The sequence below is a fragment of the Coregonus clupeaformis genome, unplaced genomic scaffold (genome assembly GCF_020615455.1).
Source record: "Coregonus clupeaformis isolate EN_2021a unplaced genomic scaffold, ASM2061545v1 scaf0090, whole genome shotgun sequence".
Lineage (NCBI taxonomy): Eukaryota > Metazoa > Chordata > Actinopteri > Salmoniformes > Salmonidae > Coregonus > Coregonus clupeaformis.
Genome location: NW_025533545.1, coordinates 705,321 through 727,948, shown reverse-complemented (window position 1 = coordinate 727,948; position 22,628 = coordinate 705,321). Strand labels below are relative to the sequence as shown.

Genomic DNA, 22,628 nt, shown 5'->3' with positions numbered 1-22,628 from the left:
CCCAAATGGAACCATATTCCCTATATATAGTGCACTACTTTGGACCAAATCACTATAGGCCCTGGTCAAGTGTAGTGCACTATATAGGGAATAGGATCTAAACTAGCACACCATTTAGAATCCATGGCCAATGCATTTCTCCATTCTAAGTAGTATGCTAGTGTGGATATGGAACAGAGACCTGTTTTTGATTACGCACTAAAATGATCCCCAAAATACGAGTGTCTCACATTTTTGTGTGTCCCAAATGCTCTGGTTAAAGTAGTGTGCTATGTACAGTTCACAGGTGTTGTCTGAAAAAACTGGATTCGATCCGCATTAAAAAGCAAAGGTCATTTCTGAACCGACATATGCAGCGTTTACCGTGAACGCAGTCTCCGAAACCGGGAATATTGCCTTTAAAATTTCAACCCAGCTATAACGCGGATCTTCCGTGATACGACCTCTGCGTCACAAATAGCACCCTGTTCCCTGCATAGTGCACTACTTTAGACCAGAGGCCATAAGGAGTTAAGGTGCCATTAGGGACGTATTGTCAAATACTGCTTATAGATACTTTGTGGCCTGCTATGAATGACTTGACTGTGTTTAGCAAAAACAACCTTTCCCTTAAACTGTTGCTACTAAGTGTTGGTTCATGAAGTTTTGTGAAACTGGATTTGCTTGTTATCGTTTTGAGGATTTCTTTTTTTTTTTTGAATAAAAAGAAAAATCACAACCACAGTGTCGACTGAATTACTTTGTTTCTTTGTTAAACACACAGATACCAAGGCATACTTTTGTTACACTGGCCTAAATGCAACCAGCTTTTTATTTATTTTTATTACTTTCATTGAATTTCTTTGCACAAAAACAAATACATTTGGAGTCGACCCCTGTCCCTCCCAACCAACCAAATACTGGTTAAAGTGTTTGACTCGGAAATTACAGCAAAAATGTAAAACAATAAATCAACCCTGAAATATAGTAATAACAGCAATAGTAAGAAGAATACATTTTCCCAGCACCTTAAAACAATGATTTAACAGAACAAATAGAAAGAACAGAGGTGTTTTGCTCATGTATACCTGTTCAAGGGCCGTGTACTCCCCTCTCCCTCCCCCTCACCCAAGCAGGCAGCTATCATTTGGCTAGAGATTGCTTCCTCTCACTCCTTTCCACTGGCAGAGAGCTCCTAAAGAGAATCAATGCCCCGTGCTGATAACAAGAATACACTCAACCACCATTCACACAACACCACACACACACACTCACAAGGCACGCAGTGACAGAACGTGCGGCCTTGCTCTGAAAACATTGGGAATTCAAATCTCTGGCATTCTCCCCGTCTCGTTCTGCTTTAGGCTGATGGAGGACTGGTCATAGTAAGGCTGTTGGCATGGTAACATGTTCACACATTAAACCCCAACCCTCCTACAGATAATAAATCAACCCCAAGGTGAACGAGATGTCTTCATCATCCACTCCGTTTGGACTGACCACACCTAACTTAGACACAGCAGTCAGGTAGATGCCCGGTTAGGGAGAGGGTGGGGTCCTGTTGGGGTGAAGGGGTACAGGGAGACACAAGGTTGGGTGACATCAGAGATAAGTGTGGGGGGGGGGAGCTCAGGTGAGGCATTCTTTAACCCAAACAAAGTAAAATAAAAGAAATAATCAACAAGAGAAGAAGTCCTTAATTCATTTGTCCAGAGATCTGAATACATACAATAAAACATGTAATAAATGTAATACTCGATATTTGTACTTCTTACTCTTTGGGGACACACATCGGGGAGGGGAGGGGGAGTAGAAAGGAGAGATGGAGGAGAGGGGGAGTAGAAAGGAGAGGGGGAGGAGAGGGAGAGGGGGAGGAGAGGGGAGTGCTGGAGGAGAGTAGAAAGATGGCTGCTGTGTTCTCTCTCTCTCTCTCTGTACAGAAGCGTGATACAACCCCATTGAACATTAACAAAAATCACAAGTTTGTTTCTTTGTCGTAATAACGTCATGATAAATCGTAATGTGATAGAACAGCAACAAGAAGAATAACTACATTTTCCCATTGTTCTTCTTTAAAGAAAGGCAACGAATAAAACTGACCAACTCCCCTTTTTCCAGTGTACAACCTTTGACCTTGAAAATCAAACAACCAGGATGTAGAAAATAAAAAGTTTGTCCTCCAATGGTGAATCAAGTCTATTGGCCTGGGACTGGATGACAGGGGGGTGATTTCACCCCTGATGAAAATGTAAAAGCAAAATAGTTGAGGGGGGCGGGGCGAAGCCTGGTGTATGTGGATTAAAAACAGACAGCAGTCATTAAGGGTGGAGTCTGGTTTGGTGTGTGTATGTGTGTGTGTGAGACTTAAAAACAGAGCAGTGTCTTGACTGTCTCTCCTCACATCAAACGGGCAGAAAGAGTCTGTCCTTCCACTGAAGGCCTGCCTGTGTGTGTGTGTGTGTTCTACGGTTCGAGTTCCGGGAGTCCATTTGGGTCAGAGAACAGTAGAACCCAGGAGAACCATCCAGCGTTGAGTTAGTTTATTTCCAGCATCCAGTCAGTCCGTTCTCTTCTCTTCTCTTTAGAACTCTGAGTGTAACCCAGTCTAGAACCGACTGGAGAAGAGCCTCGGAGCAGGTATGAAGGTGCGTTCAGTCTTAGGCCTCTCCTCTCAGTACAGTGTGTGGGGCAGAGAGAGAGAGGCAGAACCAACATGCAGTGGATCTAGAAGACGGGAACCCCAGCTAGAGAACCCAGTGAGGTTCTAAAACACAAACCTCAACAGAGGAAAAAACTAGACAGAACCCCCCCCAACAGAAAGAACAGGAACAGTCACTCCATCCATCATCTTCTTTCAAATCTTCTCAAATATTGAACCCCTCCAGCCTACCCCCTGCTGTGTCCAGCAGTCCCCCCCCCCCTCCCCTCAATACAGCGTCATTCTTCTCATTCAGTCTCACTCCTTCTCTCCATTCCTCTCCTCCTCATGATCCTCATGATAAAACCCCTCATCTCTCCGTCCCGCTCTATCCTCATGATAAAACTCCTCATCTCTCCGTCTCACAGTTTGAGCTCGTTAGCGATCTTGGACGCGATGTTCTTAAACGCGATCGACGTCCCGGAGATCCTCTTGAAGCGCACGCCGTTCAGCGAGAGGCGGGGCAGCTTGCACACCTCCATCTCCCATTGGACGAAGTCGTCGCGGGAGGGGTTCCCGAAGATGCACAGCAGCATATAGCGCTCCCGGAGCTCGTACTCACAGCTGTTGGATTCTAGAACCTTCCGGATCTCTCTCATCATCTCCCCGGGGTCCAAGGAGGACGTGGTCTTCATGGACCAGGTGAACCGGAGGGAACGCGGTTTGGTCGATGTGTCCTTCGGTGGCGGGGTGGCGGTCCCGGAAACAGGGGAGGAGTTATCCTTGTTCTCGTCTCCGCTGCCGCTGTGGGAGGAGCCTAGGACGCCGCTCTTCTCTGATTTATCGACGGTGCTGCTCAGCATCGACCTATAGGAGGAGAAGGTGGAGGGATGAAAGCGAGGGGGAGAGAGGGGGCAGGGGGAGAGGAGGGGGAAGGGGAGAGGAGGAAGAGAGAGAGGGGGCAGGGGGAGAGAGAGGGGGAGGAGAGAGGGGGAGAGGAGGGGGGCAGGGGGAGAGAGAAAGAGAAAGAGAGGGGGAGAGAAAGAGAAGGGGAGAGAGAGAGAGGGCAGGGGGCAGGGGGAGAGAGAAAGAGAGGGGGAGAGAAAGAGAGGGGGAGAGAGAGAGAGGGCAGGGGGAGAAAGAGAGGGAGTAGGGGGTTGGAGAGGGAGGCAGAGAGAGAAACAGTGAGAAACAGAGTGAGTCAAGCAAACAGAAAGACAGAAGGGAGAGAGATGGAGGGATGTTGACAGGATTAGGAGAAACAGGGGGATGATAGGACAACACAGAAACACACACCTCTAACCATGCATGTACATGCCTACGTCACACACTCAGACTCCCTCCCATTCGCTAACATCCAGAAACGTCATCCCTGATTGGTTAAATCTAAGGTTTGTCAACCAATTAACACCCAATTACCAAATACATTTAACAAATCCCCCCCTCTACCCGTTAATCCAATCACATCTATCCCGCCGAGATCTACTGATTAGGTCTGATTGATTAATTGATTGATTGAGGGATGGTTGGTTTGAGTCTCACCTGCTGTCCTCATCCTGACCCTCTCCCTCATACGGACTCCTCAAGAAAAACCAACACAGGTTTAGTCTTCTGAGCTAATAGGCTACAATGTTAGTTTAACAGCTAGCAACACCACTAAACACATGACCATCCTCCACAGGAACACACGTTGACATTCTCATTCCAGAACCCATTCCTATTCCATTCCAGAACATACATCTGATATCTCAGAATATAGTGGCTTTGTGTATCAGTACAGAACGCCCTGTAGCATAAAACCACCCCAGGTTAAAAAAAAAAAAACGAAAATCAACGCTGTGTCCCAGTCAAATGAAAATTCGCTGTAGTTTCACAAAGATTAAGGCGAGTAGCGGCATTTTAAAGATTTATTGATGATAAAACAAAATTATGATTGAAATGTTTTGGATGAATAACTAATAGATTAGAATGGAGGGATGGTTTAATTTAGAATGGATTAGTTTGGAATGGTTTAGTTTGGAATGGTTTGGAATGGGATGGTTTAGTTTGGAATGGTTTGGAATGGGATGGTTTAGTTTGGAATGGGATGGAATGGATTAGTTTGGAATGGGATGGAATGGAGGGGATTATGAGTCCTGTGCCTAAAGAAGAGAGGGAAGGAAGGAGGGAAAGAGGGTCCAATAACCCCTCCACCGTTTTAGTCTCTCCAACAGCATTCCACTGCTGCACCTACACACAGGCAGCACAGATGACAGAGGAGAGATAGAATGAACAATATATTCGATAAGGAAATAGAGCCAGATGACAGAGGAGAGATAGAATGAGCAATATATTCGATAAGGAAATAGAGCCAGATGACAGAGGAGAGATAGAATGAGCAATATATTCGATAAGGAAATAGAGCCAGATGACAGAGGAGAGATGGAGAAAACAGAGCCAGAGAGACACGACATGCAGACAGACAGACAGAAAGACAGACAGGAACATGCTTACTGACAGACAGACAAATTCAACATATTCAACTGAGCACCGACTACATCCTCCTTTTAAACTGAATATATATAATATAGCAGTTAAAAACAGACAAATCATTATCAAATGATTCTCTTAATAGGAGAGAACAGAACATAACCCCTCCTGGAACAGAGAACACTTAGCCAGGACCGTTAAACATGTCACCTTATCCAAAAAAAATAGGTCTAAAATATATAATATAGCTATAATAATGCTATAATGACATAAAGATATAATATAGCTATAATGATATAATAATGGTGTCCCATTACTCTCTGCTCCAATAAAAACATATGCTTGCTGTTCCTAATCTTCACCAGCAGAGGGAGCGGTCACTCCGCCTAACCTGCTGAATTACACCCCCTGGTGGTGTAAAGTGTCAACACACTGACATTTACATGTAAACGTCATAACCCCCTGGGTGACAAACCCAGGTGTCTTCTGTGAAAGTGTGATTGTTGTCGCAGCAGTGTGTATCTGTTGTGCCACTGTGTGTGTGTATGAGATAACTGTGTGTATTCCTATAATGTGTGTGTGTTGCACTATAAAAAGGTACTGTGGCTAAAGCAGGCCAGAGCCAGCCAGTCCTGCTGCTGTCATGTTGAATAGCCGGTGCCAGTGATGGAGGGATGATGCAATGCCAGAGATGGAGGAATGAAATAAAGAGTTCCTCTCCCCCGTTTCCCACTCTCCATCTCCAAATAAGGGAGGGGTGAATACAGTACTGCTAAAACAACTTCCTAGAGGGTTAGAATGTCCCCATAAAAAGTTTAACTTTCTACTTATTATTACTTAGAGCATTTGGCTACGGACGGAAGCTGCTTAGAATCAGGGTTGGGATTAATTCCATAAATTACATTCTAATTAAATTCCCTGTAAATTAAATTAAATTCCATTCAAATTCCAGGTCAGTCTTTGAATTCAGAGATAATTAAAATAATCTCTATTCCATTGTTAGGTAATTCAATTCCCAATTCAATATTATCCCCAACAATTCCACAAATGTAAACTCAATTCCCTCTGGCTTCTAGGCTGATCGTGTCACTGTTCAGCCAGCCTAGCTATATTGGAAATATAGAAATACAAGTGTTAATGATTGTTTTGTTTTATCCTGCAGTCAATGTATGATACTATGTGCAACAATTCGATTAACTGGGAAGTGTAAAAATATTGAATTTCAATTCAATTCCAAAAGATTAAATGTTTTTACAATTCCAATTTTAAAAATCCAAACAGTCTAATTCCAATTCAATTCCAATTCCATAACTTGAAGAATTCAATTCAACGTAAATTCTCCATCTCATGAGTGAATTCAAATAAAATTGGAATCGATACAAATCCTGCTTAGAACCATTTAAATCACTCTATTACAAACTAAAGATGGGAAACCACCACTGTACCTCACAATTCTGGGGTTTCTGTACTTAACTATTTATATTTGTTACAACTTTTACTTTACTACATTCCTAAAGAAAATAACGTACTTTTTACTCCATACATTTTCCCTGACACCCAAAAGTCCTCGTTACATTTAGCAGGACAGAAAATGGTCCAATTCATTTTACATTTGAGTCATTTAGCAGACGCTCTTATCCAGAGCGACTTACAGTTAGTTAGTGAGTGCATACATTTATTTTATTATTTTATACTGGCCCCCCATGGGAATCGAACCCACAACCCCTGGTGTTGCAAGCGCCATGCTCTACCAACTGAGCTACACTTATTAAGAGAACATCCCTGGTCATCCCTACTGCCTCTGATCGGGTCGACTCACTAAACACAAATGCTTCGTTTGTAAATGATGTCTGCATGTTGGAGCGTGCCCCTGGTTATCCGGAAAAAATAAAATAAAGAAAATGGTGCCGTCTGGTTTGCTTAATATAAGGAATTTGAAATGATTTATATTTGTTTACTTTTGATACTTAAGTATATTCAAAACCAAATACTTTTAGACTTTTACTTAAGTAGTATTTAACTGGGTGACTTTCACTTTTACTAGAGTCATTTTCTATTAAGGTATCTTAACATTTTACTCAAGTATGACAAATTGGGTACTTTTTCCACCACTGGTCAGTGATCACTTCCGCATCTGTCAGTACCGGCCAGGGTATGAGGTGAATTAAGGTGAGTGTGCATCAGGTCAGGTTCGCTGGTTGTCTCATATGGCCCATAGGGGTTTGGTCAATTATTGTGCACTGTACAGGGATTAGGGTGCCATCTGAGATGCAACCCTTACCTACAACACCTGTCGATAGCTGAGCAACCTTCCTAACAGAAGAGATGACATCATATCCTGTCAAACTAGTGACATCACTTCCTATTTTGATCCCAGGTGTTCCCCCTCTCTCTATGCCTCTATTTCCACACTCACTCTGTCAAGGACACAAAAGGGTGAGCTCACACAGACCACACACGATGGAGAGAGGGATGATGGAGAGAGGGATGATGGAGAGAGGGATGAGGAGAGAGGGATGATGGAAGGAGGGATGATGGAGAGAGGGATGAGGAGAGAGGGATGATGGAGAGAGGGATGAGGGAGAGAGGGATGGGTGTTATTGTGCAAAAGCTTTCCAAAATTCCTTGGTTTTCCCGAAATCACGCTTAAAGAATTTCAGGTTTGAGGATTCACTGGAGATTGTTGATTATAGAAAACCTCCAACCGGGATTTCTGGAAAACCAGACAATTTCAGACAAGTTTAGTGATTTTTCCAACCCTACTGGGGGGTTGGGGTGCAGGTGGAACGTTAGTAACAGGACAAAAAAAAAGACTTCACTCAAAACCAACGGCAAAAAAAGGGGCCAGCCACAGAATAGAGAGGGTAAAGGTCAGAGGTCAAGGCACAGGGAAATTCAAAACAAAAAGCGTGACGAAACACCAAACGAGGGGGAGAATTTTGGTAGCCTCCCAAATAACACACTATTCCCTACATAGTGCACCAGAGGCTCTGGTCAGAAGTAGTGAACTATATAGGGAAAAGGGGGCCATTTGGGAGGCAAATAATATAAATTATATATATAAATAAATATCAAATGAAGACTGAAAAAGGGGTTATTATCGTGGGGGATGTAGTTGCCTACCTTCTCGGAAATCTGAAGGAGAGATTTCTACAAAAACACAGAGGGGGGAGGAAGAAAAAAAAAAAGAAAAAAATGTACATTCACTGACTGAAGTTGTTTCACAAGGGGTAGATTTATCAACAGAGAGGGTAGATTTATCAACAGAGAGGGTAGATGTATCAACAGAGAGGGTAGATTTATCAACAGAGAGGGTAGATTTATCAACAGAGAGGGTAGATGTATCAACAGAGAGGGTAGATTTATCAACAGAGAGGGTAGATTTATCAACAGAGAGGGTAGATTTATCAACAGAGAGGGTAGATGTATCAACAGAGAGGGTAGATTTATCAACAGAGAGGGTAGATGTATCAACAGAGAGGGTAGATTTATCAACAGAGAGGGTAGATGTATCAACAGAGAGGGTAGATGTATCAACAGAGAGGGTAGATTTATCAACAGAGAGGGTAGATTTATCAACAGAGAACAATTGAGAGCAATGTGGGCATCCCAAATGGCACCCTATTCCCTATATAGTGCACTATTGAGCTCTGTGGGATCTGGTCAAAAGTAGTGCACTATATAGGGAATAGGGTGCCATTTGGGATGTACAATTTATTCAGCATTTAACTGTCTAACTGAGCCTGTTACTATAGTTGTGGGATTCAGGATTCAAAAACCAACAAAACCCTGTTATATATCTATTTTAAGTCTCAAGAACTTCTTGAAAAGTAGGTTTTTGACTTGACAAGGTCTATTTTATTATTTTTATTTTTTTACATAGAAAACCCCCCTGAAAATACCCAAATAAACTTTGAATAAATTAATAAAAAAACGATTTGACAACACCAATAAAATGCTGCATCATAGTTTTATGAGCTTATCAGATGAGTGAAGATAATTTCATGAGGAGTTTAATACTGGATGGCACCAATGATGTGTATGAACCCTGGATAACAGACAGGGGGCGCCGTATTGAAGCCACTGCAAGGCGATGTAAGTGTAGGAAAGGATGAAACCGCGTCTGTGCCACCAGTAAGTACAGATGGTAGTATAAATCCCCTCTCACGGTCCCCGCAGCAGGACCATTTTCTCAAGGCTTCTGGAAAGAAATGCTGTCGGCATGCTCAACCCGTGTCGCTCATTCAGCCGACAGCAACTTTCAACCGGTTCTCTCCGTTAAGCAACGAGTCGGAGTCAGAGGCCGAGCCTTCTCAGGTCTCTCCTCCACCCGTTACGGGGTCTGAGCCGCCGAAGCCTCCCGCCATTAGCTCGGACAAATTGAAAACCCTAGTCATTGGCGAATCCATTACCCGCAGTATTACATTTAAATGAATCATCCAGCGATCATACACTGTTTACCAGGGGGCAGGGCTACCGACGTAAAGGCTAATCTGAAGATGGTGCTAGCTAAGGGTAAAACTGGTGAGTGTAGCGAGTGTAGGGAGATTGTTATCCACGTCGGCACCAACGATGTTAGGATGAAACAGTCAGAGGTCACCAAGCGCAACATAGCTTCAGTGTGTAAATTAGCTAGAAAAAATGTTGGCATCGAGTAATTGTCCCTGGCCCCTCCCAGTTAGGGGGAGTGATGAGCTCTACAGCAGAGTCTCACAACTCAATCGCTGGTTGAAAACTGACCATGCCTCAGGACTACCTGGCCTGATGACTCCTGGCTGTCCCCAGTCCACCTGGTCGTGCTGCTGCTCCAGTTTCACCTGTTCTGCCTGCGGTTCACCAGACGTGCTGCCTTGTCCAAGACCTGCTGTTTTCAACTAGCTCTCTCTACCGCACCTGCCATTTCAACCTCTAAATGCCCGGCTATGAAAAGCCAAGTGACATTTACTCATTTTACATTTTAGTCATTTAGCAGACGCTCTTATCCAGAGCGACTTACAGGAGCAATTAGGGTTAAGTGCCTTGCTCAAGGGCACGTCGACAGGTTTTTCACCTAGTCAGCTCGGGGATTAGAACCAGCGACCTTTCGGTTACTGGCACAACGCTCTTAACCACTAAGATACCTGCCGCCCCAGTCCTCCTGATGTACTGACCTGTGGCAACCTCTACAACCACACTGATTCTTATTTGACCCTGTCACCTATGAAAGTTTTAAACATCTTGGAGAACAATCTGGCCTTAATGGCCATGTAGCGTTATAATCTCCACCCGGCACAGCCAGAAGGGGACTGGGCACCCCTCAGAGCCTGGTTCCTCTCTACCCAGCACAGCCAGAAGGGGACTGGCCACCCCTCAGAGCCTGGTTCCTCTAGGTTTCTTCCTTTCTAGGGAGTTTTTCCCAGCCACCGTGCTTCTACCTCTGCATTGCTTGCTGTTTGGGGTTTTATGCTGGGTTTCTGTATAGCACTTTGTGACATCTGCTGATGTAAAAAGGGCTTTATAAATACATTAGATTGATCGATTGATTGATCGATTGATTGATTGATTATCTTCCTATAGCGGTTCACTAGGACCACATTTTCCATTCATAAACCATGACGTGGGCCGTTCTAACACTACTCGCACGTCGACATCGTTAACCGTTTGTTTACACTTTGTTCAGTCATGTTACCTCACTGGCTAGCTGGTAACTTCACATTTGGGGGCACAGAAAGAAATGAAAAGGGATAGCTTCTTCAGGAGATGAATGATCATAGCAATGAATGAATGACAGATCTCTTGCATGTCGTCACAAACCTGACGTTTTTAAAAGGAGAGTGTAACCTTTTCAATGTAATGCATCTCAATAGTGCCTTTACACAATGTAGAAGCATAATACTCCACAGGTATTCCTGTATTTACAGTGTAACATGTAACATATTAGTTTCTAGGGAACATGGTGCTTCCAAAGTAGCTAGAATTTATATAGGCCCAATATAGGCTGCATCTCAATCAATTAAACAAAATAATAATTTTATGGTGCTACCAATTAAAAACGTTCATTTAGAGCCCTGTGTGTTCAAGAGAGTATTTTGGGAGACGTTAAAGAAAGTAAGTGAGAGAATATCAAAGTGTGAACGAAGCAGAGGCTGCTAAGTCAGAGAGAGAGAGAGAGAGAGAGAGAGAGAGAGAGAGAGAGAGAGAGAGAGAGAGAGAGAGAGAGAGAGAGAGAGAGAGAGAGAGAGAGAGAGAGAGAGAGAGAGAGAGAGAGAGAGAGAGAGAGAGAGAGAGAGAAGAGAGAGAGAGAGAGAGAGAGAGAGAGACAGAGAGAGAGACAGAGAGAGAGAGAGAGAGAGAGAGAGAGAGAGAGAGAGAGAGAGAGAGAGAGAGAGAGAGAGAGAGAGAGAGAGAGAGAGAGAGAGAGAGAGAGAGAGAGAGAGAGAATGTGTGTGTCAAGGTGTCCCCACCATCGGTATTTATAGTTGTGGTAAAGTGATACCTCTGCTGTAACCATGACTACTGTCGCTACGGAGGAGGAGGAGGAGGCATCTTACAGTAGGAGGCCAAAGTGTGTCTTTGTGTTGTGCACAACACTCACAGGAATGGGACTCACAGGAATGGGACTCACAGGAATGGGACTCACAGGAATGGGACTCACAGGAATGGGACTCACAGGAATGGGACTCACAGGAATGGGACTCACAGGAATGGGACTCACAGGAATGGGACTCACAGGAATGGGACTCACAGGAATGGGACTCACGGAAATGGGACTCACGGAAATGGGACTCACGGGAATGGGACTCACGGGAATGGGACTCACGGGAATGGGACTCACGGGAATGGGACTCACGGGAATGGGACTCACGGGAATGGGACTCACAGGATAGATAGAGGACAGGAGAGGTGATGTCATCTAAGAATAAAAGACCTGACGATAACCTGTCTGTCTGTCTGTGTATCTGTCTGTCTGTGTGTCTGTCTGTGTGTCTGTCTGTCTGTGTGTCTGTCTGTCTGTGTGTCTGTCTGTCTGTCTGTCTGTCTGTCTGTGTGTCTGTCTGTCTGTGTGTCTGTCTGTCTCTGTGTCTGTCTGTCTCTGTGTCTGTCTGTCTCTGTGTCTGTCTGTCTCTGTGTCTGTCTGTCTCTGTGTCTGTCTCTGTGTCTGTGTCTGTCTCTGTGTCTGTCTCTGTGTCTGTCTGGTCTGTCTCTGTGTCTGTCTCTGTGTCTGTCTCTGTGTCTGTCTCTGTGTCTGTCTCTGTGTCTGTCTCTGTGTCTGTCTCTGTGTCTGTCTCTGTGTCTGTCTCTGTGTCTGTCTGTCTAGTCAAAACCCTCCATTGGCTCTATACCCTTAACCACAGACTACCTCCCTCCACCTTCTTTCCTTCCCCCCCATCCCCCCCTTCTCTCCACTCCTCTCTCCCTCACCAACCTTCCATTTCCTCCATTTCATCTCAATTTTGTCCTCCGCTCCTTTCCTGCTCTACCTCCCTCTCCTCCATCCCCTTCTTCCCCTCACTCCCGCCTCCTCCTCCTCCTCCTCCTGGACTCACCTGCGTACGAACTTGGAGGTGAACTTGGAGAAGATACCGGTGGCCCCAGGTCTCCTGGTCTGGCTGTTGCCGTGGCTGAGGGAGGGGGAGACTGGCGCCCCCGGAGAACCCTGCTGGTCTTTGGCACCTCTCTGCTGTCCTGTTACAGTGTACAGATAGATACATATTACATCGTTATTTAAAAACACACTGTGGACACCTCAGACAAGAGTTTTGAGACACTGTCGGCATGCATAGTAGGTTACAGTTTGAGGTCCCTCTCTGCTGACCGTTACAGTTAGAGGTCCCTCTCTGCTGACCGTTAACAGTTTGAGGTCCCTCTCTGCTGACCGTTAACAGTTTGAGGTCCCTCTCTGCTGACCGTTAACAGTTTGAGGTCCCTCTCTGCTGACCGTTACAGCTAGAGGTCCCTCTCTGCTGACCGTTAACAGTTTGAGGTCCCTCTCTGCTGACCGTTACAGTTTGAGGTCCCTCTCTGCTGACCGTTACAGTTAGAGGTCCCTCTCTGCTGACCGTTAACAGTTTGAGGTCCCTCTCTGCTGACCGTTACAGTTTGAGGTCCCTCTCTGCTGACCGTTACAGTTAGAGGTCCCTCTCTGCTGACCGTTACAGTTAGAGGTCCCTCTCTGCTGACCGTTACAGTTAGAGGTCCCTCTCTGCTGACCGTTACAGTTTGAGGTCCCTCTCTGCTGACCGTTAACAGTTTGAGGTCCCTCTCTGCTGACCGTTACAGTTAGAGGTCCCTCTCTGCTGACCGTTAACAGTTTGAGGTCCCTCTCTGCTGACCGTTACAGTTTGAGGTCCCTCTCTGCTGACCGTTAACAGTTAGAGGTCCCTCTCTGCTGACCGTTAACAGTTTGAGGTCCCTCTCTGCTGACCGTTACAGTTTGAGGTCCCTCTCTGCTGACCGTTACAGTTTGAGGTCCCTCTCTGCTGACCGTTAACAGTTTGAGGTCCCTCTCTGCTGACTGTTACAGTTTGAGGTCCCTCTCTGCTGACCGTTAACAGTTTGAGGTCCCTCTCTGCTGACTGTTACAGTTTGAGGTCCCTCTCTGCTGACCGTTACAGTTTGAGGTCCCTCTCTGCTGACCGTTACAGTTAGAGGTCCCTCTCTGCTGACCGTTACAGTTTGAGGTCCCTCTCTGCTGACTGTTACAGTTAGAGGTCCCTCTCTGCTGACCGTTACAGTTAGAGGTCCCTCTCTGCTGACCGTTACAGTTTGAGGTCCCTCTCTGCTGACCGTTAACAGTTTGAGGTCCCTCTCTGCTGACCGTTACAGAGTACCACAGGTGCGCTTCAGTAGCTTCAACCTGATCGCCGTGGAGCCGGAACAGCGTGTTTGGGGAAGTATAATAGAATGTAATATTACCTGCGTGGAAGGTGCTGCGGATGGCCACCCCCCGGGAGAAGTTGGTCCGGTCCGTCACCGCGGAGCTGCTGATGTTGTGGGCTGAGGGGGACGCGCCAGGTGGCCTCTGGTGGGGAGCGCTGTTAGGAGATGGAGGGGTGGGTTAGAGTAGTGAACTTTCATATAAAACACTGGGTACACTACCTTCACTACTACGTGGCTAAGGTGCACTATGGGCTATATAATAGAATGTGGCCGCTACCCTCCAACATTGGTCAGAGCCAAGTCCTTCACACCTGAGGCGCCAATTCCATTACTGTGATGGAGAGATAATCTGGAATGGGATAAAAATGTGTCTGTCCCCAGAGTGTGCATGTGTGTTCGTGTGTGTGTGTGTGTGTTCGTGTGTGTGTGTGTGTTCGTGTGTGTGTGTGTGTTCGTGTGTTCGTGTGTGTGTGTGTTCGTGTGTGTGTGTGTTCGTGTGTGTGTGTGTTCGTGTGTGTGTGTGTGTGTTCGTTCGTGTGTGTGTGTGTGTTCGTGTTCGTGTGTGTGTGTTCGTGTGTGTGTGTTCGTGTGTGTGTGTGTTCGTGTGTGTGTGTGTTCGTGTGTGTGTGTTCGTGTGTGTGTGTTCGTGTGTGTGTGTTCGTGTGTGTGTGTGTGTTCGTGTGTGTGTGTGTGTTCGTGTGTGTGTGTGTGTGTGTGTGTTCGTGTGTGTGTGTGTGTGTTTGTTTGTGTGTCCTGATGTTTTACATAATCCACAAAGCCATCAGAGCTGATGTTTGGGGTTGGAGAGAGATCAGGTCAGTAAGCACACCCACACACACACACACACTGAACACACACACGTTAATCCTCTTAGTCTAGAGACCTGTCTTTCTCTCTGAGACACACAATCATCATCATCATCATCATTTAATCCTGTGTCACTATGACAGTGGAGACTTTGGATTTCAAAAATCAGAGAACCTGGGATCTCTGAATCCAGCCTGTCTGTGGGTCTGTCTCTCTGAGAGTCCTGTTTCCAGCTGGCCTCTGCACCCCTGTAGCTATACCCTCTCTGGACTCACCACACACACACATACACACACACACACACACACACACACGCACGCACACACGCACTATCCTGAGGTAAGCCTGGGCTGTGTTCAGTAGGTACAAAACGATACAAACATTAAAACTGCTGAGGAGTATTTCTGTCTGTAATAAAGCCCTTTTGTGGGGAAAAAACGTATTCTGATTGGCTGGGCCTGGCTCCCGTGTGGGTGGGCCTATGCCCTCCTATGCCCACCCATGGCTGTGCCCCTGCCAAGTCATGTGAAATCCATAGATTAGGGCCTATATTTCCTTATATGAACTGTAACTCAGTAAAATATTTGAAATTGTTGCGTGCGTTTATATTTTTGTTCAACATATTTAATTTGTTTGGTTTTCCGTTAAAATTATAAGAGAAAATCATTAAATTCCTTGTAAATTTACAATTCAGAATAATGGTCTTAAGTTTGTATGATCGCTACGGTCGAATAATGAAGTTCTACCTACCACAGTCATACAGGCCTACCCTTGAAAGCGGCGTGGCTACGACATGTTTGTTTATCTGTAAGGGTACACTACGGCTTTTTAAATGCCAACACGACACAAAACCTTTTCTGTTGATAGTTTCGAAGCGCCACTGAATGGCCATTTTACTTGTCTTCTGAAGTGGGACTAAAGTCCATCACTTGGGATTATGGCTAGAAGGGATGCATCGTTTCTCAAATGTTTCTTAGCAGGTTAGGAGAATTTACGCAGTAGGTTGACAAAAGCTGGATCCCTTCTAGCCATGACCATCACTAAACGACCAGAACTGTCAATCAAATAATCTCGAGCTGCCTGCTTGCTGCCTGCACGCAGACATTTAAGTCATTTAGCAGACGCTCTTATCCAGAGCGACTTACAGTCTGGCCCCCCGTGGGAATCGAACCCACAACCCTGTCGTTGCAAACGCCACGCTCTACCAACTGAGCTACATCCCTGCCGGCCATTCCCTCCCCTACCCTGGGCGACGCTGGGCCAATTGTGCGCCGCCCCATGGGTCTCCCGGTCGCGGCCAGCTACGACAGAGCCTGGATTCGAACCAGGATCTCTAGTGGCACAGCTAGACCACTCTCTCCTAAAAAATAACCTTTAAAGCATGTTAAATATCGTGACTTACCAAGACATTTAGTAGAAAGAAAACAAATCTTTCAGTATATTTACTGTATTCCGAGAACACAAACAATCAAACACTTGCATCTTTCATAATGTGGTCCTCTGTAGCTCAGCTGGTAGAGCACGGCGCTTGTAACGCCAAGGTAGTGGGTTCGATCCCCGGGACCACCCATACATAAAAATGTATGCACGCATGACTAAGTCGCTTTGGATAAAAGCGTCTGCTAAATGGCATATTATTATTATTATAATGAGCTAGCGAGGGACGGAGAGAGGGGGGAGGGGCACAGTATAGGCAGGTCAGCCACCAGACAGACAGTCAGAACCGTGCACTAGGCCTATCTATCAGTATAGGCAGGTCAGCCACCAGACAGACAGTCAGAACCGTGCACTAGGCCTATCTATCAGTATAGGCAGGTCAGCCACCAGACAGAGAGTCAGAACCGTGCACTAGGCCTATCTATCAGTATAGGCAGGTCAGCCACCAGACAGACAGAACCCTGCACTAGGCCTATCTATCAGTATAGGCAGGTCAGCCACCAGACAGACAGTCAGAACCGTGCACTAGGCCTATCTATCAGTATAGGCAGGTCGGTCACCAGGCAGACAGTCAGTACCGTGCACTAGGCCTATCTATCAATAATCAAAAGCTGAATCTCACAATGGAATTCTGTATTTCACAATTTCTTGGCTTGTAATGTCTCACAACTTCAGTAAAGCAGGGCCTATCATCAATGAACAGGATAGTATATTCTACAGGCAACAGACTGAAGACTGAACACACACTGGCATCATTAGTGAAGAGAAAGAGCAGGCCAGCCAGCTGCACTGGGATTTACATTTTGTATTTAAAAAAAAAAGTTATTAGGGATTTCTTCACACCCCTATTTCAAACCTCTGTCAATAACAGCTAGTTTTCCACTCCCAGACAGTCCAAGCAAAATTCTTGTTGAGAAATTGCTCTTTGCTAAGAAGCTATTTTTGTTTGTTTTTGACAACTTTAATGGAAAACAATCAAAGTAACGTACTTAATTATTACCCAGAAATCCTTTGATATTGAGATAAAAACGGCCACATTGGACCTTTAAAGCTTAAATTACAGTGCATTTATGTAACAAAAATTACGTTTTGGGGGAATAGTAGTTTAAAAATGTGGATACCAATATCCTGTGAGTCTCTCAGGCCCACCTTGCCCACTTACTGTACATTTACTGTATTCTGCTATTCCCTAAAACCCTCTCCACCTACTTACTGTACATTTACTGTATTCTGCTATTCCCTAAAACCCTCTCCACCTACTTACTGTACATTTACTGTATTCTGCTATTCCCTAAAACCCTCTCCACCTACTTACTGTACATTTACTGTATTCTGCTATTCCCTAAAACCCTCTCCACCTACTTACTGTACATTTACTGTATTCTGCTATTCCCTAAAACCCTCTCCACCTACTTACTGTACATTTACTGTATTCTGCTATTCCCTAAAACCCTCTCCACCTACTTACTGTACATTTACTGTATTCTGCTATTCCCTAAAACCCTCTCCACCTACTTACTGTACATTTACTGTATTCTGCTATTCCCTAAAACCCTCTCCACCTACTTACTGTATTCTGCTATTCCCTAAAACCCTCTCCACCTACTTACTGTACATTTACTGTATTCTGCTATTCCCTAAAACCCTCTCCACCTACTTACTGTACATTTACTGTATTCTGCTATTCCCTAAAACCCTCTCCACCTACTTACTGTACATTTACTGTATTCTGCTATTCCCTAAAACCCTCTCCACCTACTTACTGTACATTTACTGTATTCTGCTATTCCCTAAAACCCTCTCCACCTACTTACTGTACATTTACTGTATTCTGCTATTCCTAAAACCCTCTCCACCTACTTACTGTACATTTACTGTATTCTGCTATTCCCTAAAACCCTCTCCACCTACTTACTGTACATTTACTGTATTCTGCTATTCCCTAAAACCCTCTCCACCTACTTACTGTATTCTGCTATTCCCTAAAACCCTCTCCACCTACTTACTGTACATTTACTGTATTCTGCTATTCCCTAAAACCCTCTCCACCTACTTACTGTACATTTACTGTATTCTGCTATTCCCTAAAACCCTCTCCACCTACTTACTGTACATTTACTGTATTCTGCTATTCCCTAAAACCCTCTCCACCTACTTACTGTACATTTACTGTATTCTGCTATTCCCTAAAACCCTCTCCCACCTACTTACTGTACATTTACTGTATTCTGCTATTCCCTAAAACCCTCTCCACCTACTTACTGTACATTTACTGTATTCTGCTATTCCCTAAAACCCTCTCCACCTACTTACTGTACATTTACTGTATTCTGCTATTCCCTAAAACCCTCTCCACCTACTTACTGTATTCTGCTATTCCCTAAAACCCTCTCCACCTACTTACTGTACATTTACTGTATTCTGCTATTCCCTAAAACCCTCTCCACCTACTTACTGTACATGTACTGTATTCTGCTATTCCCTAAAACCCTCTCCACCTACTTACTGTACATTTACTGTATTCTGCTATTCCCTAAAACCCTCTCCACCTACTTACTGTACATTTACTGTATTCTGCTATTCCCTAAAACCCTCTCCACCTACTTACTGTACATTTACTACTGGTTTGTGTTTTGTTCTAGATTGCAGTAAATGGCAGTTACAGGTGTTCAAAAACGAACAAATCTCTTAATCCAAACAGAGCACTGCCGTACTCCGCCGTACCCCGTGTCTCCGCCGTACCCCGTGTCTCCGCCGTACCCCGTGTCTCCGCCGTACTCGGCAGCACCACCTTGTAAAAAAAAATCCAGTGGAGAACCCTGCTTCTCTCCAGGTTTCCCAATTAGGTTCTGAACAGCCCAAGCTTACTGCGTGCAACAGACCAGGACTTCAACATTAACACCAGGAGAAGCTGAACAACCACCTGGAGAAGGAGAACGTCAAATGAGCGTCTTCCTTTTTAGTTCAGGGGTTGACAGAGTTGTTTGTGTGTTTGTCCCCACAGTGACCGTACGTACATACCCCAACCAGAAGCCATGGATTACAGGCAACAGCCGCTAAAGGGTAGAGCTGCCGCTTTCAAGCAGCGGGACTCTAGCCCGGACGCTTATTTGAAATCCCGCTATGCCCTCCGACGAACCATCAAACAGGCAAAGAGTCAATACAGGACTTACATTTAATCGTACTACACCGGCTCTGACGCTCATCGGATGTGGCAGGGCTCGAAAACGATTATTACAGACTACAAAGGGAAGCCCAGCTGCGAGCTTCCCAGTGACACAAGCCTACCAGACGAGCTAAACCACTTCTATGCTCGCTTCGAGGCAAGCAACACTGAAGCATGCATGAGAGCACCAGCTGTTCCGGATGACTATGTGATCACGCTCTCCGTAGCCGATGTGAGTAAGAGTTTTAAGCAGGTCAGAATTCACAAGGCCGCAGGGCCAGACGGATTACCAGGACGTGTACTCCAAGCATGCGCTGACCAACTGGAAAGTGTCTTCACTGACATTTTCAACATGTCCCTGACTGAGTCTGTAATACCAACATGTTTCAAGCAGACCACCATAGTCCCTGTGCCCAAGAACACTAAGGTAACCTGCCTAAATGACTACCGACCCGTAGCACCCACGTCTGTAGCCATGAAGTGCTTTGAAAGGCTGGTCATGGCTCACATCAACACCATTATCCCAGAAACCCTAGACCCACTCCAATTTGCATACCGCCCCAACAGATCCACAGATGATGAAATCTCTATTGCACTCCACACTGCCCTTTCCCACATGGACAAGAGGAACACCTACGTGAGAATGCTATTAATTGACTACAGCTCAGCGTTCAACACCATAGTGCCCTCAAAGCTCATCACTAAGCTAAGGACCCTGGGACTAAACACCTCCCTCTGCAAATGGATCCTGGACTCCCTGACGGGCCGCCCCCCAGGTGGTAAGGGTAGGTAACAACACATCTGCCACGCTGATCCTCAACACAGGGGCCCCTCAGGGGTGCTTGCTCAGTCCCCTCCTGTACTCCCTGTTCACCCATGACTGCATGGCCAGGCACGACTCCAATACCATCATTAAGTTTGCCGACGACACAACAGTGGTAGGCCTGATCACTGACAATGATGAGACAGCCTATAGGGAGGAGGTCAGAGACCTGGCCGTGTGGTGCCAGGATAACAACCTCTCCCTCAACGTGATCAAGACAAAGGAGATTATTATAGACTACAGGAAAAAAAAGAAGACTGAGCACTCCCCCATTCTCATCAACGGGGCTGTAGTGGAACAGGTTGAGAGCTTCAAGTTCCTTGGTGTCCACATCACCAACGAACTATCATGGTCCAAACACACCAAGACAGTCGTGAAGAGGGCACGACAAAGCCTATTCCCCTTCAGGAGACTGAAAAGATTTGGCATGGGTCCTCAGATCCTCAAAAAGTTATACAGCTGCACCTTCAAGATTATCCTGACTGGTTGCATCACCGCCTGGTATGGCAACTGCTCGGCCTCCGACCGCAAGGCACTACAGAGGGTAGTGTGTACGGCCCAGTACATCACTGGGGCCAAGCTTCCTGCCATCCAGGACCTCTATACCAGGCGGTGTCAGAGGAAGGCCCTCAAAATTGTCAAAGACTCCAGCCACCCTAGCATTTCACTGTAAGGTCTACACCTGTTGTATTCGGGGCATGTCGATGACTGATCTGAGGGACTGGATGCATCTGAGAGACAGAGATGCATTTAAACCAGTCTAACACCCTTACCTGTCTCTTTAGACTGGAAGCATTGATCATTCAGTCATTCATTCATTCAGTCATTTCTATTTTTACATTTTTAGTCATTTAGCAGACGCTCTTATCCAGAGCGACTTACAGTTAGTGAGTCAAACTCACTCCCTCCCTCTCACAAACCATCGTCCTGTTCGCTCTCTCAGGATCTTTCTCAATTAATATTTTCTAAATTCCTTGCATCCTCTCTCCTCGTCTCCTTGTCAAAACCCATTGGAGAAGAAGGTCAGAGGGGAGGGACTTTCTCCTCAAATACGGTTGAGGCGGCGGCGAGGAATCACAAAAAGACATTGAGAAAGAGCCCAAGCGTTTACACATTCCCCCCTCATCTCTTCACTGGTTCTGTCTCTGTCTCTCCACGTCTGTCTCTCTACTCTCCCTGCCTCTCAAAAACCTCCCTCTCCCTCTCGCTCCCTCGCTCTCTCTCTTCCTTCTTTCTCTCTCTCTCTCTCTCTCTCTCTCTCTCTCTCTTCTCTCTCTCTCTCTCTTCTCTCTCTCTCTCTTCGCTCTCTCGCTCTCCTTTCTCTCCATCCCTCTCCCCTCCAGACCCGGGGCTCCAGGGAGGGGGTCTAGCAGGGTGTTGTATGGGGGTTAGAGGCCACTTGCCTGGGCCGGTGGTGCGGTGCGTGAGGCGGTGCGTGGAAGTCAGAGCCGGGACCGGGGGGTGGACAGGGGTGGTTGGAGGTGGACAGAGACTTGTGGTGGCGGGGACGGGAGGAAGAGGAGGAGGAGGAGGAGGAGAGGACGGCAGCAGCAGATGCGGTGGAGGCTCGGGACCCAGGGGTGTTCAGGCTGGTAGGGGGAGGGGAGCGCCCGCCCGACACACACACAAGCAGGGCGGGAGTGCGTGAGGGTGGGCAGGGCGTGGATGGGATGGGAAAAGCATGGTTAGGAGGAGCAAAACTTTAAACTTGCAGCATAGGGGAGGGGAAGGGAGAGGAGAGGGATGAGAAGGGGAGAGAGGACAGGAGCAAAAGAGTGGAAATAGACTTGTGTGTGTGTGTGTGTAGACTTGCAGGGCATGTGTATGCATCTGTTTTACCGAGAGAAGAGAACTGACAGTTGGAAAGGTAGAGAGAACTGACAGTTGGAAAGGTAGAGAGAACTGACAGTTGGAAAGGTAGAGAGAACTGACAGTTGGAAAGGTAGAGAGAACTGACAGTTGGAAAGGTAGAGAGAACTGACAGTTGGAAAGGTAGAGAGAACTGACAGTTGGAAAGGTAGAGAGAACTGACAGTTGGAAAGCTAGAGAGAACTGACAGTTGGAAAGGTAGAGAGAACTGACAGTTGGCAGGGAGGAAAAACAGAGATGGCAGGGAGGGATAGTACTGTATCTTCTTAAAGAGAAGGGAGGAAGAGAGTCTAACAAACACAACGGGGAGCAGAAGTAGAAAGTTGTTGACAAGAGCTCAAACACAGAGAGAGACAGAGAGAGGGAGAAAGAGGGAGAGAGAGACAGAGAGAGGGAGAAAGAGGGAGAGAGAGACAGAGAGAGGGAGAAAGAGGGAGAGAGAGACAGAGAGAGGGAGAAAGAGGGAGAGAGAGAGACAGAGAGAGAGAGAGAGAGACAGAGAGAGGGAGAAAGAGGGAGAGAGAGAGACAGAGAGAGGGAGAAAGAGGGAGAGAGAGAGACAGAGAGAGGGAGAAAGAGGG

General features: G+C 46.0%; 1 protein-coding gene and 1 long non-coding RNA gene across 8 annotated transcripts in view; both read right to left on the bottom strand.

The window, feature by feature from the left end:
• Positions 1-774: 774 nt before the first annotated feature.
• Positions 775-22,628, bottom strand: part of mark2b (MAP/microtubule affinity-regulating kinase 2b) — a 73,643-nt gene continuing 51,789 nt past the window's right edge. For 2 of the 7 annotated variants that reach the window (XM_041867895.2, XM_041867896.2), the window contains 6 exons: positions 21,582-21,767; positions 13,982-14,100; positions 12,613-12,751; positions 8,210-8,236; positions 4,160-4,195; positions 775-3,484 (listed from right to left, as the gene is read on the bottom strand). In XM_041867895.2, coding sequence (XP_041723829.1) covers positions 3,040-3,484; positions 4,160-4,195; positions 8,210-8,236; positions 12,613-12,751; positions 13,982-14,100; positions 21,582-21,767 — 952 coding nt within the window. In that variant the 3' untranslated portion in view covers positions 775-3,039. Of the gene's footprint in view, positions 3,485-4,159; positions 4,199-8,209; positions 8,237-12,612; positions 12,752-13,981; positions 14,101-21,581; positions 21,768-22,628 lie in introns of all 7 variants that reach the window. The other 5 variants (XM_041867899.2, XM_045213220.1, XM_041867897.2 and 2 more) reach the window with 5 other exon arrangements.
• Positions 16,724-19,368, bottom strand: LOC121554373. Its single transcript, XR_006658210.1, has 4 exons — positions 18,586-19,368; positions 18,444-18,545; positions 18,046-18,147; positions 16,724-17,751 (listed from the first exon to the last, which is right to left on the bottom strand). It is a non-coding gene; the product is annotated as an uncharacterized LOC121554373 (long non-coding RNA).